The sequence below is a fragment of the Bemisia tabaci genome, chromosome 8 (assembly GCF_918797505.1).
Source record: "Bemisia tabaci chromosome 8, PGI_BMITA_v3".
Classification (NCBI taxonomy): domain Eukaryota; kingdom Metazoa; phylum Arthropoda; class Insecta; order Hemiptera; family Aleyrodidae; genus Bemisia; species Bemisia tabaci.
In genome coordinates, this window is record NC_092800.1 from 44599242 (window position 1) to 44615594 (window position 16353).

At 38.3% G+C, this 16353-nt stretch overlaps 2 protein-coding genes across 3 annotated transcripts in view; both read left to right on the top strand.

The window, feature by feature from the left end:
* LOC109040659 (protein rolling stone) overlaps positions 1-8966 on the top strand; it is a 66795-nt gene extending 57829 nt beyond the window's left edge. For both annotated transcript variants that reach the window (XM_019056653.2, XM_019056655.2), the window contains exon 6: positions 6128-8966. In XM_019056653.2, the coding sequence (XP_018912198.1) occupies positions 6128-6389 (262 nt within the window). In that variant the 3' untranslated portion in view covers positions 6390-8966. The remainder of the gene's footprint in view (positions 1-6127) is intronic.
* Positions 8967-10540: 1574 nt separating this feature from the next.
* Ca-Ma2d (Ca[2+] channel Muscle-specific alpha2/delta subunit) overlaps positions 10541-16353 on the top strand; it is a 47698-nt gene continuing 41885 nt past the window's right edge. The window contains 5 exon segments of the mRNA XM_019056629.2: positions 10541-11055; positions 13757-13838; positions 14615-14680; positions 14682-14726; positions 15668-15938. Coding sequence (XP_018912174.2) covers positions 10970-11055; positions 13757-13838; positions 14615-14680; positions 14682-14726; positions 15668-15938 — 550 coding nt within the window. The 5' untranslated portion in view covers positions 10541-10969.

Here is a 16353-nt window from a genome sequence, read left to right on the forward strand (position 1 = left end):
TAAATTTCGTGCTAAACAGTCCGAAAATGTTGGAAAAAAATATTCACAAACTCCCCAGTATTATCGGTTTTTATCGGAGGAAACCTAGCAACGTCTGAAGGCTCATATGGCGGTTTTCCTTAGCACGGCAGAATTTGTAAAACGTATATCACACGAATGCAAAATTCCACGAAAATATTTCATTGTTGACGGATGAAAGTAATTTTCACCGTTCGCAAAATTAAAATCGAAGTTTTCGGAATCGATTCGACTATTGGAGAGAGCGCTCCTTTGTTGTTGCGAGTCCCAATTCGAGGAATAGATTGAGGGATTGAGGGTAGCTCTGATTGGAGTGAACTGCACTTACAATGTTGTTAGCGACTGCATCGTTTCGCGTCGACCGATTATGGCCCCAGATAGTGATAGGATAATTCAATTGATCATGAGTGCTTTTCGCCCAGGAATCGGCACGAAGCGCCATCAATTTATAATGATTGCTTTTCGGGTTAAAAAGCTCCACGCTTTTTTCCGCGCTCGCAAAAAGAGACCTCGTTGTTGCCAAATCGCCGACTTAATTCGCTAGGTTTTTCCCTTTCTGTTTAGGCCTTGCGATTCTTAATACTCTGCACCTTCATTTTTAGTGTTATACATAAAGAAAAAAAGTTCAGTCAGACGTACCAAAGTTCGTTGTTCCAAATTATTCCAACTAATTCGGTTCGTCAAACTGATTTTTCGGTTTATCAAACTGATTCATCGGTTGGTCACACTGCTTTTTCGGTTTGTCAAACTGATTTTCGGTTTGTCAAACCGAACTCTCGGTGCGTGTAACCGAACTTGTGCGGTAAAGTGATTTGACGAACTAAGTTTGGTCTTAAATGCCGAGCGTTTGGTTTTGGTCACGAACCAAAAGTTCAGTTTGACATACCGAATAGTTGGGATAGTATGGAATACCGAACATTTGGTTCACATGCCCGAATTTTTTTTTTTTTTTTTTTCAGTGATATCTTTCACACAGAGCAGCTTCGAAATAGTATCAATACGCCAAGAGACAATAAGTTTATCTCACTCTACCATCTTACTTTTTCTGAAATTAATGTTCGGATTCGTCTAACGATGACTCATGACTCAAGTGCTGTGCATCAGAAATCTAAACCTCAACCTAAATTGCAAAAACTCGCCCAGCAATTTGATCGCCCTTACATTTATGCGTTTAGACTAATTAAATCATCAAAAAGCTACTCATGAATTGAATTACATTTTGCAGTAAGGAACCACTAAATCTGGCTCTAGCATAAAATCACATATCTGCATAGGAAAACCAATGGCATGTATATTGTTTCTAAAATGGGCCAGAAATAGAGGTTCCCTATTGCAACATGTAATCAAATTATCATTAGGCAAAAAATTATGCGATTCCCACACTTACAATGTGTGAAGACTGCTGTCAGTATAAAGACAAATTGTCATTTTATTTCATTACTTTTTTGCATGTCTGATATGATGAAAGCCGGACAAACAGGCCTTTATGTCTTAGTCAATGGGAGGAACAGTGGCGTGACGACGTGGCGTGCTTTGCGATATATCGATTGATCTGTCATTTGAACCTATGAAAAAGGACCGATAAACCGGGGGTTCGCAATGCACACCTCAATAGTCGATTCTTTTCAATAGCTTCAAATAGGGAAAATCAATAATCGATCATTCATGCCTCTCCCTGAATAATGAAAGCATCGAATGGTTACAATAACATGAAAATGTAAGCTTTTGAAAATACCGGAGGATTAGAGATTCGTAAATTCTATTTTTTTGCAAAAAGTTTGGCAAACACCCGGCTGGCAACGCAAAAAAGACATATAACGCGGAGCAAATTCAGCCTGTAGTGCTCTGCATATAAGTCAAATATTCATCGTCAATAAAGGGAAATTGAACGCGACTCAGAGTACGCATTATTGTGAGGAATGGTCGCAAATCCTTGCTATTGAAATGAGACCGTCGAATTTTGATACTCGACTGGTTTATACTCATGAGAATATAAACTAGGGATGCTCCTCGGGATGTTAGCTTAAGCAGCCTATCGCCATCAGAGTATGACGTCATGGTCCCAGTAGTCAAGTTTTTATTGATCATTTTCTTCGAAAGTGCAGAGCTCATTGTGCACCGAGCTGTTTTTTGCATGCATTGTGAAAGGATGCAATATTCATCACAATGCAGCCAAATTTTATGCGAGATTGAGGCGTTTTTCATTTAAATTACACTGGAAAAAAACACATTGGATCTAGAGTCCAGACTCTTGAAAACATTGACAAGAAAAAGGACTCTTGATTCAAGCAGATTTAAGCTTATATCAAAAGGAAACCTGCTCAAATTAAGAGGCCTGCTCCTTGATTTAAACTTAAATCTGATTAAATCAAGAGTATTTTTTCTTGTCGATGTTTTTAAGAGTCTGGACTCTGGATCCAATGTGTTTTTTTTTCCAGTGTGGAGAATTTGTAAGTACTGATTCCAAGGCTGTGCAAAAACTTGGAAAACTGTGATTTTGAATAATGCACTATGCATAAAAATGACGACTTTGGTTACAAAATCTGAGCTCTAGCTAATACGGAACACTAAAGTATTCGGTCCAGGTAACCGAACTTCGGACCCCATCACTGAAATCTTTGGTGTTCTATATCCTGAACCGAGGGTCTATGCTCTATGATCGTAAAATCACGGGTCGTCGCATAAAAAACGGAGGTGTTTCTGATTTCTTCGATCGCTACCTTAGTTATTTTCCGAAAGAACCATTGCAATAAAACGGAACCTGTGTAGACATAAACTACCTTGAAGTGTATTCATTTTTCCCAGGCTACCACTTACAGCAATGGCTATGTGAGTTGCCCCCGTTGGACTTGTGAACCACCCGCGAGTCCTTTTGTTACAATTTTAACATGGCTTTTCTTACCAAAATTCGAGATTTACAGAACGATTTGGCAACGCATCATTGAGTTATGATTCCCGATTCGCGGTTATTATTTTCCTGTTGCGACAATGACGGCTCCCAACGATCCCTGCCGACCCTGCTCAATCCCTGCAGATGGGCTACCGATTGACGTCTACAGGCACAACGTCTAATAATTGCTAACAGCCAACGTAGCGTGGTCTGTGGAAGCTCCCCAGATTTTACAGCTTCAATTTGATTTCCTATGAGTTTAGTTTTTTTTTTACCACGACACTGACTCAAAATTTTTGGAGACATTCCCAATCAGTGCAGGTTGCAATAAATTGAATTTTCATGGAATATTATTCCTATTGGATCGGAATGATAAATACGTTGTGTGTTCGCTAATTGAAGGGGCCCATCGTTTTGAACTTTACTGCAATAAAATTCGAAAAAGTTCCAATTCCTGTTTGCATTGCAAATCTTACCTTTCGCACATACGGGAGAAAATGTATTGATCCTATAAAATCGGCTTTTGATGATCTGCACAGTCAATTTTTTTAAAATGGGATTTTCGGGGACATCCTTAGAATATATTTATTTCTTCGTTTTGAACATAAAAAAGGAATTGCCGAGACAGGAATGCTGAGGTCGTCTCCTAAAATTCTCTCTACGGAGAAGTTTTTGACATGTTCATAGGAGCAATCCTTAAGTTTTATTTTTACACTTTGAAATATTTTTAAAAATTAGATTTTCCGAGACATCTTCAGAATATATTTATTTCTATTTTTTTAACATTAAAAAAATTCCACCGAAAAAAAAGTGAAGTTGATTTGACATTCTGAATGTGAAAAAAGTGAGCAAGAACTTTTTAAATGCTGAAATACCCGCTAGAGCAGTTACTTTAGCAATGCCAAGATGTAAAACTAACTGCTGTGGCAAGTAATTCAGCATTTTATAAGTTCTCGCACGCCTTTTTTACATCCAGAATGTTAAATCAACTTCACTTTTTTTTCGATGTGCCAAAACTAGGAATGCGAAAGTTGTTCTCTAAAATGTTTTTCAATATTCTTTAATTATTTCTCCAAGACGCAAAACTTAAAAATAAAAAAAAAACACATTTTTTGAAGAATCTTATTTTTCATGTGCTATTAAGGATGAACCATATCGACGGTGAAACTACCAAACCACGTATCTCGTTTGCGGTGTTTAAAAATCTACGCTCGCATTTTATTTTTTTGAAGTAGACCAAATCAAATATCATTCCTTGAAATTTTCACAGAATTTTCTCCGCACGAAGAGGAAAAATCACAGAAATTTTCAAGACTGGACGTAAAGTAGTTTTTCATTTAAAAAATAAAGTATGACAGGAAGTCTACGACGTCGCAAACCGAGATACGTGGTTTGGTAGTTTCACCGTCGATATAGACTCTCTCGTGGACGGCAACATACAAGAATCCTGTAAAAACATAATACTTCAATACCATCTAACTCCATTTTGAAGGCAATGTGCAGAGGTTATAGGGTATCTGAGAGTAATACCCGAGCAGAATAATCGTAGACGTTGTGCCTGTGAGCGGTAAACAACCCCTTCGGAGCAGATTTATCTGCGAGGTTACGTTTTTGTAAACCGCCCTGATGGCGCTTTTATCGACGGCTCGCAGAGAGGAGTGCGGTCCCGCGGTCCGCGCCGATGTTCATGGCGGTTATAAATTTTCACCGACTCATTTTATTGAAATACTAAAATTTGCAAGCACTAAACTCCGATCGGCGGCCACAAAGCCGCAACTTTTCACGATTACTTCGACCTGTTTATGTGCCGGATCCCTGGGCTCTCGTCGGGCCGAAATCGAAGCTCCCGAAGATTAAGGCTGCCTTCCTGAGGAAAAACGCAGTATGAGCCATCAGGCGTTGCCAAGATTTCTTTGAAAAATATGAATTCTCAGGGAAATTTGTGTCTAGCTTCCCCAAAATTCTCATAGACTTTCAATCGCAATTGAATCTACGGTATTGGAAGATTTAAAAAAGAAATGTGCATGAATTTCTTCAAAGATAAATGTTTCATGGGGAGCAGTTTGGTAACATCTGGATGGTCACACGGCGTTTTCCCTTACCGAAGTACCACATTGCAACGAAAATATTGAAATTGAATTGCAATTTGATTTCAATACAATTGTAATTATTTCCCCCATTAAATTGCGATATGTTTACATCATTTAGTCGATTTATGCAGAATTTAAACAATTATGAAAATGAGCTCTATGCGTCAGAATGATAGGGTAAATGCGATGCATTGAAAAATTGAAACTTATTTCAATTTCATTGCGATAAGTTTCAATAAAGGGGCCCCTTCAAATAGGAGCTAGGCAACATACACAACACTCAGTGGCATTGCAATATTGTTACAATGTAATTGCTACTTATCGCAATCTGTGCTACTTGGGTAGCACGGCAGTAGGGAAGAACGCCGTTTGAACACTTAAACGTTGCTGTATTACTACCGAATCTCCTGGATGATTTGTGTACACTTTTTCCAAAATTTCTTAAATAATTATGATCACAATTCAACCTAATGTGTCCGAGGATTTTCAGGAAAAATGTTATAATTTTTCACAAATTTCAGTAACTTTCGTTGCGCGATTAGTATTCTGCGCGAAATTGAACGGATTATTCCCCAAATCACGTAAGCGCCCATCTCTACTTTTGTGGTAGAGGGATTATTTTGCTTTGTTTTCTCTGGTATAATCAATCATTTTTGACTTCAAAATAGCCTTCTAAATGAACATGCATTCTTTGGAATTCGAAGATTGTCAACAAGGCGAATAAATTTCTTATTTTTCTCCCATTCGCAATTTGGCACTTACGTGATTTGGAAGATAATCGGTTCAAATCTGGTTAAGAAACGTGTAATAATATGCTTAAAATTGTATCTTGTCCACCGGTTCATCCATACATTGCCGATCCTTGTCGCACTGAAAAAAAAGATTGGTAGAATTTACCATTCTTTCACGCTGTATTTCACACAGCGTCAATTCTGTCAGAAGAAAGGTAAATGTTACCATATACTGGTACAGGTAACCATTTTTCTGATAGAATCGCCCTTGAATTCACGCTGCGTGAAATACAGCGTGAAGGAGTGGTAAATTCTACCAATCTATTTCTCAGTGCGATCCATTTTGCAGAACATTCTTACAGCTACAGCTCACAATTATTCCTGTCTGATTTTTCCAGGTTGCACCGACGGTACATCTACAACATTTTGAACTGGCAGTACCCTGTCAAAAGTGTAATGGTGGTCTCGATCACGACGGCATTTCTGTTCCTCCTCCACGTCCTGACGTGGCTTCTCTCACTCTACAAATTCCACGTCAAGCCGCCCAAAGTTCCGGAAACCCTGCCGACGCATAACGAGGTGGAGTTGCCGCCAGAGGGAGCCACAGTCGTCGACGATGCTAGCGCTACGCCAACCAAGGTTGATCAAAGTGCAGACTGAACTCAACTAGAGTTTTGTCGAAGTTAGAGTACTTTTGAAGAGAAAGTATGGACTCTGGATTCCATGGAGACCTTTAGGATCCAGAAAAATGGTGGCAATACTGGAGGAGGGGGGAGGCTTTGTTGCGAACGTGTGAGACTTAGTGACGACTGTTAAAACAACTTTTAAGAATCTTGTAAATTTAAAAATTCAAGTCTTTAAAAAGCTGCAATTTGTGAGGTGGTAATATGTATGTTTTAGGAGACTCGTTGTGGTTTTTTTTTTTTAGTAAAATTTACGAAAGGTAAAGTTTGAGTGAGGAAAGTGTTCTCAAAATTTTGAGCGATTTACTCGAATTTTCTAACACTTATAATGATTGAAAAATGTTAAGTTATCTCATGTAAAGTGGTAGTATTTTTAAAGACATTTTGTTCTCGTAAATTTGACCTAAAAGATAACCGAAAAGGATTCTCCAAAAAGTGACCTTTCGCAGTTTTCTGAAGAATTTTTGAGGAGTGATGATTTATAAAAGTCATTGCTACTAGAGCTTCTCGATTGTTACCAACCTTATCATAAAAGAGGTTTAAATGGCAAAATTCTTAACTGTAATGCAAACAATTGATTTCAAGACTGAGTTAATGCCTCTTATTATGTAGTTTGAGTGAAGTGCATGGTAGGAAAGACAAATTATACTTCATTTTCTGTCATTTTGAATAATCTGCGTGCAACTTCCGGTAATATTTCGATCCAAAGAGCTCCATAAAGACCAATTTGTCCTAGCCAATCAAAAATGGATCTTTCAGTGTTCATACTCTCACTACTACGGTACTTTAGCCAGAGTGTCATGCAATAAAAGAAAAATAGGAGGGATTCGAAATCTCACTGGAATATTTCTTGAAATATTAGGAGCCCTTAAAAAAATATGGAACATGCTTTTCAAGGGCTTGATATGTCACCAAAACATGGAAAAAAATACTTCATTCACACAGACTGAGCTTCGTTCAAATATGATACCAAGGATTTCGGTTCAAGTTACTGAGGTGTAGACGATCTTCGCATTATTTTTATAATTTTCTAGCTTGGGCTGATTATCTGCAATCTGAAAATTATTTTACAAACGCCTTCAGAGGTTTCTCGAAATATCTCACGTGAAATTTCAAACTTGATCATGAAAAGTAGACACCATCCGTCTTGCTCGTTTCGTGCCCTCACTATTCGAGTCAGGTGTCTATGTCGAGAAAAATCAAATTGCTAGGTAAGAAAGGCAACTGAGCCAGTTTCAAAAGGAGTCGTCTTAGCAGTTGCTTCACACGCCTGTCTGTTTCAAGAGACGAAGATCTAGTACCTAATCTTCACATCTTACTTCATTAACTGCCCTTACAGTATTCAAGACTCGGAAAGTTCGAATCAACTTATCCCATTCAACCCAGGGAAGTTAGTTCCTTAAAATATTGACTTATCTAGATAGGCAGGCAAAACCTTGGAATGAACAATGTATGTGGGAAAGTCGGAAAAACATAATTTGGGACGTTTAAAAGAAAGACATAATAATTATAATTTTTACAATGAATTAAAAGTGCCGCCCTGCCCGTAAATGTATGATATGGGATGCATGGGATGCTAAGCTATACTGATTTTACGTTCCTAACTTAGACACAAGTATATGTCTTGAATTGAATTTGAAAGAGTTCAGTAATTCTTTTCGACTGAGACTTATATCCTGAAATTCTATAGAATAGCTATATCGAATTGAAAATGTCTACTTTGATTTTACCCTGCTCGAACTTTCTCATTCTTTTTTCACTATTTTTGTAATTCACAATTTAATGTTTTTAATGAATAAATCGCCTTTCTTTTTTCACGCGTATGTAAAACAATACTATTCTTTATGCATAGGATATTGCCTTTGTGTGGCATAATTTTTAATTAAGTTCCTAATAATATGACGTAATATTAAACTTGCAATTATTCCTAAAAATGATATTATGCTTTCCGACGGATACCTAAAGAACTATATTTTTGAGTATTTTTCTCTGATATCACGAGTAGATTCAAAGAACAATTTTTTTGTCGGTAATCACTTCAAGCAAAAAAAAACTAGATAATTAGGTACAAATGTTACCTGAAAAAATCAGTATTTGATCTCTTCATATCGAGACATTGCATTTTCATTCACTTTTTCCTTTCGTGTATCGATCGATTGGATTTATTGTGCTGATTTTTTTTAATTATCACATAAAAAATTTCCTAGATTATTGTGTTCCAAAAGAACCACTGACAGTTTATGAGAGTGGACACATTTTGATTATTTCCGCTTATTCGTGTATTCCAGGTAAAACCACAGGAAATTTAACAGAGTAATATGTGACATTGCCCATCAAATCAGATCATATCAAAATTGTATGCATTACCCGAATCCTAAAAATCAAAATGAAATAACTAAGATTAATTCTTTCAAATGTATCTATCTTTTTTATTTTACGAGATATATTACTAAAATCAGCCTAATTTTATTTTTACCTAATATTTTAGGATTTCATACGTACTGTGTAAATTTTTCTACTATTTCTATTTAATAAATGTATGTTAGTGTGAATATTTTCATTCCTCCTTTATTTCTGATTTATTGATGAGACCCATCTTTTCCTGAAATATGGCTTGATGTGGATGGAAAGTCTTACTTTCCTTATTGCAACCGTATTGTAATTCTTTAACAATTGAATCGAAAGAGATCAAGTCGTGTTATCATCAACATATAAAGCTTAGATTCGCACGAATTTTCCTCCTTCAAAATTAATTCCGTTGAGTTCAGATACTTTGCTCAGGATTCCCGAGATTTTGAACAATTTTCAATATTTAACCTTTTTCTACGCCTTGAAATTGAAAAATAATGGCAGAATTGTTGGCAACTTCGCTTATTCTTGAGAGAGGACTGAAAATGACGAGCAGACTTTTTTCCAATGAGAAGCAAACATTAACGGCTACAAGGAAACTTTCTCCGAAATATTCACGTCCTAAAGGGGCTCCTATCGATTACTGAAGTACTTACAAGTACTTACGTTCAGTGGGAAAAGTACCTCTATTAAGCCAGGAAGTTAAGCCGAGAATCCTTTTAAAAAGAACCCCGTTGAATTTTGTCATCATTTGTCAGGTATTTCTTTCAAGACAGTCAAAAGTTAATTTCGTCCCGTTTGAAGTGTCTGTATTTTTTTTCTGTCTGGTCATTTACTTTCCAATATTTTTTCAACTATATTTGTAGTATTTATTTATATCCATCGAAGATTTATCTACCAGGCTGAAAAAGAACGCTGATAAGCCAGGCGCCTGTATTCTGATAAAATATTAATTTTTGAGAAAGATTATGAACGTTTTTCATAGAATTTTCAGATAGTTCAAATCAAATTGAGCCTTAAATTGACTGGAAAATTAGAAAGATTCCACAATTTTTCGAATAAATTCGCATTTTTTTAAGATAAATTTGGTAGTATCCAAACGCTTCTAGTGCGTTCTTCCAAAGCGCGACATGCGGATGTTGCTTTTTTTCTTCTTCCTTGTTTTATATTTTTTTTCAAAAAAGTAATCTCAACGAGTATGGATACATGTAGAATTAATTTAGAAGTCAATCATTGAAAAATCAAAGTTTGCATTTTTTCATTGGACACGTTATCTGGTCAAAGTATTAAATGAATCAGTGAGAACGAAAACACACCAAATTGAAAAAATGAAAATAATCAAGACACGTACAAAACTGCACAGTAGGTGAAGAAGTTGGACTGAGAAAAATATTTTTAGTGCAGAAAAACAAGTACTTAAGGACACCTTAAAAGTTCAAGTTATGACAGATGTGCTAACTTCAATGATACAAATTGACTATTTTCAATGAGAACTGCATTTTCAAGTTACCGAGTTGGTGTGTTTTCGTTCTCCATGATTCAAATATACCTGTCGGGAAAAGTAAAAAAAAAAAAAAAAAAAAAAAAAAAAAAAAATCCAGAATTTGATTTTAAGATGTATATTTACTTGAAAAATTTCACAGGGTGCTTCCTGATAAGAGAAACTCCGTTCTCTAGGGTGCTTTTAATCGTTAATTTTTCCCCAGGCAGTGGATGATATTGTATTCTTTTGAATTTCTTACTGCGAGAACTTTCGGTCAGCGGGTCCAGCGCACCCGAGCCGGAATTTGAAACTGAAAGCCGGGGCTATTTTTTCTGGGCGCAGAGCAGAGCGCCGAGACGCGAAACAGCTAAAAATACAACCTGCAACGTTGCCACTGTCCGCCGAAAATCGCCGATTCAAAACAATCACTCCCACTTTTTGGGCCGGACCGAAGTTATAAACCCCACGGCGGTCCGGCGGGCAGTCGTCGATGCCCGCTCCCCGAAAAACACGTGTTTTTCGGGGACCTGGCCGCGCTTTTCGGGAACCGAATTTCGGGATCGACGAGAGCCGGCAACGCCGCGCGCCGCTGTGTAATAACACGGGTCCCTCGTTCGGGCAACATGTGAGAAAATAGTCGCGGCGTGTTTTTCGATTTCCGTCGGCGTGTTTTTGGGTTTCCGGTTTTTGTCGGGGTTTTTTCGGCGGAGGATGTGCGAGCTAAGATGGTGAGCGGTCCTCGTGGTGCGGCCCTGTGTGCAGTACTTCTTGTCGTCTGTTTGTCCGAGAGTCGCGCCAAGGAGGAAGAGAAGTAAGTCTCATTACACCCGCTGTAGCAGCTGAACTAGGCACGTGACCATTGCCACGTTGTTGGAAAAAATCCCTGTGTTTTTTTATAGGTTATGAAATATTGAGTTGAACGTGTTCCAGCTGAGAGGAACGCTTCCTAGAAAAGGAAAATCATCGTTTGAACATTGGGCCATCCTGGTGTTTTCCACTAATATAAAAATTTCTTGGCAAACTTGTTACCCTTTTTATTCGGTCTTTTAAGAGAATTTTACTGGCAAATTAATCTAAGGTTTTTTTAAAAAAAATGATGAAGAACGTCTCCTAAAAGTAAGGCACGTAATCGTTGCCACGTTGTTGGAAAAAATTCCTGTGATTTTTTTATAGGTTATGAAATATTGAGTTGAACGTACATACTTGAGCTAAAAGGAACGCTTCCTAGAGAAAGAAGATCACCATATGAACATTGAGCAATTCTGTTATGTCTTCTACTAAAAATAAGAATTTCTTGACAAACTTGTAACCTTTTGATTTGGTATTTTCAAATAATTTACTTGCAACTTAATCTAAGGTCTCCAAAAAAATTTATAATGAAGGGCTTCTCTCGAAAGTTAACATATGGCAAGCAATTTGAGAGAATATAAATGTTGGTATGGTGTTGTCTTCATAGGGCGTAACTTTATGCCTAAGCGAAAGAAACTCGACCTAAAGAACTATGGATCAAGTTTCACAGAAAGGAAATTAGCACATGAATGTGTCTCTTTATCAGCTGGTAATCAAGAAACAACATGAGCATCACTATGGAATTAGTTCCCTTCAAAGGCTTGATTCTGTTCAACGAATACCTTAGAAGGACACCGAAAAAAAGTGAAGTTGATTTAACATTCTGGGTGTAAAGAAAGTGGGCGAGAACTTATAAAATGCTGAACTACCCGCTACAGCAGTTACTTTAGCAATGCCAAGATGTAAAACTAACTGCTGGAACGGGTAATTTAGCATCTTATAAGTTCTTGCACAATCTTTTTACATCCAAAATGATAGAAAGTATTCCAAAAAATATGCAACGTTGCAAACTGACATACGTGGTTTGAGTGTTTCACCACCAAAATAGAGGAGAAAAATCACGGAAGTTTTCATGAATTGATAATGAGTAGTCCTTTTCATTTAAAAAAAAAAAAATAAATAAATAAATAAATAAAGAATGACATGTGGTGCGCAACATTGAAAATCGAGATTCGTGGTTTGGCAGTTTCACCATCCAATAAGGAAACCCACGGATCGAAACTTGGTTGGTAAACCCAAGATGGTTCCCTTTTTCATAAGTACTGAGTATACAAAGCTCCTACTTTTGCAGGATACATTTTTAGGGCTATTTCTAAAGATGTTCTACAAATTAAAATGTCGTATAGCCTAGAACTAGTGAGAAGATACTTGATCCTTAGTTGCACAAGACTTCTTTTTATACGCAAAGTCTCAAGTTGGGTCAAATTGACCCGGCAAACGGAATCAAACACGGCGAGGAAAATTAGCAAGGAGAAAGGCGCGCGTTGATGACGGCGCAAAGATACAACTATTCGTGCTTGATGGATGTCCGTATTGCATCTGCAAAATTGAAGGCGCGATAGTGTGAGGCGTGAACTCGCATCGCAATGCTCCGCTCTCCGTAATAATAATTTTGGAGGTGTCGGCATTTTTCATCAATTCAATTTCGTGCCAGTGCAATCATGGGCTGTCAGTTTCTTTCTGTCATCCAGTAATCCAGTAATAAACGCATGATGTTCTATCCAGCTGTGTGACCAACTGAACCTTCGGAGAGGCAAATTAGAGTACATGGTCCTGTTAAATTCTACTTTTAGTCTTTATTCAGTTAAGATCGGCGGAAAATAGGTTTGAAATAGTAATTTTCAAGCCATGCATCTCGGAATTACGTGTTGGCCCTTAGTTCATCCAAGAACATATATCTCGGTTTTTTGGCCATTTCCCCTGACGGACGTAAACATCATTCAAAATTTTGATAGAGTCTTTTATGATGAATCTCATCCTTGTTATATTTAAGAATTATTTTATATCTACCATCTAAGATGAGAAAGGTAGACAGTTTTTCGGCTTTCCTGAAAAATCGCGTGTTCTCCGAGAAACGTGGTTGCTAACTTTCTCCGTCGATATGACACTGGTACACCAAAACGTCGATTTCCAGGCTCATCTCAGTTGCGCGTAGGTCCTAATTGCACTATTATTGCAATAAGGAACTACAATTTCTGGCTCAGTTTCGTAACAACGTATGTGCCATTAGCTTTCGTATGCATATGAGAGGCGGCATCGACGGCGCAAAGATACAACTATTCGTGCTTGATGGATGTCCGTATTGCATCTGCAAAATTGAAGGCGCGATGATGTCAGGCGTGAACTCGCACCGCAATGCTCCGCTCTCTGTAATAATATTTGGAGGTGTCATTGTATGTAACATTAGTTTTCGTATGCACATAAGAGTTTTTACAGGTGAGCCAGAAATTGAAGTTCCTAATTAGAAAATTTGGTCTAACTGATCCGAATGGTTGGACGTTTTGTGTATTGTATGAGCTAAGGACTTAAGGAAGATTTGCCATCTAAATGTTGGCATAGGTAAATGACAGCGATTTTTTTTGTGGTCAAAATATTCCTTACCTGAGATCGACTTAGATTTTCTTGAGCTGATAAAAATTGGACATCTTTTTTCTTTTTTTCAGAGTTGAATCTTGGGCCGTCAAACTTGGACTTGAGCTGTGGGAGCTAGGTTCGACCGTGACAAAAGCCACCGAAATCAGAGCCGTAAGTTAAGATTCCATACAAGGGTGCACGGGGAATTTGAGAATACGATTCGGATTTACAGAGAGTATTATTACATTCCATGCGGAGAAAAACTTGACTACATTTTGCAATTATGAACTATAATTTCTGGCTCATCCGTAAACACACTTATCCGCATAGGGAAACTAATGGTACAAACGATGTTTCTAACCTGAGCCAGAATTTGTGGTCCCTATTTGCGAAATGTATAGTGCGGTGTAACGGAGGAGAGTACACATGCTTAACTCCACGTTTCGGAATGAAGTGCGAACTTCTATAGTTCAAAATCATCAAATATTATTCCTATTTTTCCTTTTTTTCAAGTTCACTCCCTTAAGCAAAATTTGCCAGGATTTGATTTACGCGCAAAGTGCAAAGAAAGTCTTGAAAGTATTTTTTAGAAAAATAAAAATCGAAAATCGAGGTAGCCTTTATCAAATAATGAGAGTCAGTCAACATGAAAGACACAGCCTATTGAATAAACTTTATATTGGTAAAATTGCAGAAAAATTACATTGGCTTTTTAAAAAATGTCAAAAATCCACCTTTTGAGCGACAATTTGCGTCGATTCAAACATGCGTTTTCTTTACCCCGTCCTCGGGCACTTTTTGCCCAGAGAGAGATAGTAGAAAAACATAATTTGAACAGAAAAATAATCACGCAAACAACTGAAACAACACATCTTTCTCATATCTCTCATCTCCTGTAGGTAACAGACTCATTATCATTGGCTCTTAATGTTTCTGTCCTTTTGCAGCGGTATAAGCAGTACAACGCAAGAGTTTTGCCGACAGATGGAGAGGCCATTCTTAAATCCATCGTTCCGATCGGCTGATCAAATGCTCAAGCAGAAAATGGAGGCCGTGATCGTAAGTTCGACTTAAATCTTCAATTTTCGCTATCAGATTTTTTTTTGGTTTTTTTTCTTCTTCTCAGAAGATGTAAAAAAATGCTTATATTGTCTCGATGGAAAGTAAATAAGATTCCCTAGGAAATTCGCAATGATAATAATGAAAGCTACCGCAATACAATGGAAAAAGTGGAGAATCGTGTACTTTGATCTGTAAAGTTTTAGTCTCCCTGTCGAAAATGCTTTAATGCCACCAAAATTGCCAGTACACCTTCAACTTTTGTTAAACTCAACGCGGACAGCCATTTTTCATGAATAATATTTAAGCACTTATTTACAAGGTAGCACTTAAATATCAATTATGGCACCTTAATATCAATGAATGAAGAAGTGAATCAAATTAGTTTAATTATATTTAAGTTTATTAATATTTAATGAATGAAGAAGTAAATACATTCGTCTCCATCATTATTAAATACTGAATTGGACGTATTACTACCAAACAGACCTATGTGCAGGTGAGAAATAAGGGGTGTGCTCGTCAGTTCTCTGGCCGTAAGAGTGAATGAGAATAATAAAGTACCAGTGACGTCATCGGCAATGCGGAGCTGAGGCGCGAGGTGGAGATCGTCGTCGGGGCGCTTTAACTCATGAGCCCTGTCCACAAGGCTCTCGTGCCATGCCCGCGGCTCATGACTTCCGCATTCAGTTGGCGCTTAGTTCCTGTTTGATAGAATGTAAATCCCGATTTTCCAATTCTTCAAAAGGAATCACGCCCACTTTTACATTGCTTCTTATGCAGCTTCTGGAGCACACCCCATATTTCTCACCTGCACACAGTTCTGTTTGATAGAAATACGTCCAATTTTAAGTACACTGTGCCGACTACCGGTCGATTCTCCTGGGGATTTTCGAGGGATCTCCACTTCTCCAGTTGATGAGGTGGAGGTGTGTTTTCAGTGCATAATGGAGGCGGCGGAGGACCTGGCGGAGGCGTTCGAGCCGCTGGAGGAGGAGGAGGCGGAGAAGTTCACGTACCACAGCTCCAAGTACTCGCGGATCCACGGGAACGAGGAGAACCCAGAGCCGCACCCGGCCCGCAAGCTCGACGGCAACGAGACCAAGCCCGTCTACAAGGACATCGTCCTCGTCAAGGACCGCCACTTCTACGGCATCCCCGTCAACACCAACTACAGCGCCGTCCACGTACCCTCAAACGTCTTCGATCAGTGTAAGTCCCTTCCATAGAGTACATAGAGTCGTAATGTAAATGGGAGAGCTGGCGCCATGTTCTGCTCGACGAGTTCCGAGCCCGGTGTGCGCCGAGTTCGGCTCACTTTTCCGATACATGTTCGATCCAAAATGGCGGTATGGAATACGTGGTGATTCCTATCTTCTTTGTGTACATCAGATGGCCGGGCACCCGTGTATCGCAAAAAATCGATTATGTATCGAAAAAGTGACCCGGCGTCACACAGGAGTCTCGGAATTCGGGACCTGGAAAATGCTTAAAAGTGGCGCCAGCTCACCCACTTACATTACGACTCTATGTACTCTATGGTCCCATCCTTACACCTGACCATCTGGAACCTCCATCTTCCTCATTTTCCTTCCTCCTCCCCCTCCTCCTCCTCTTCCCTCCTCCT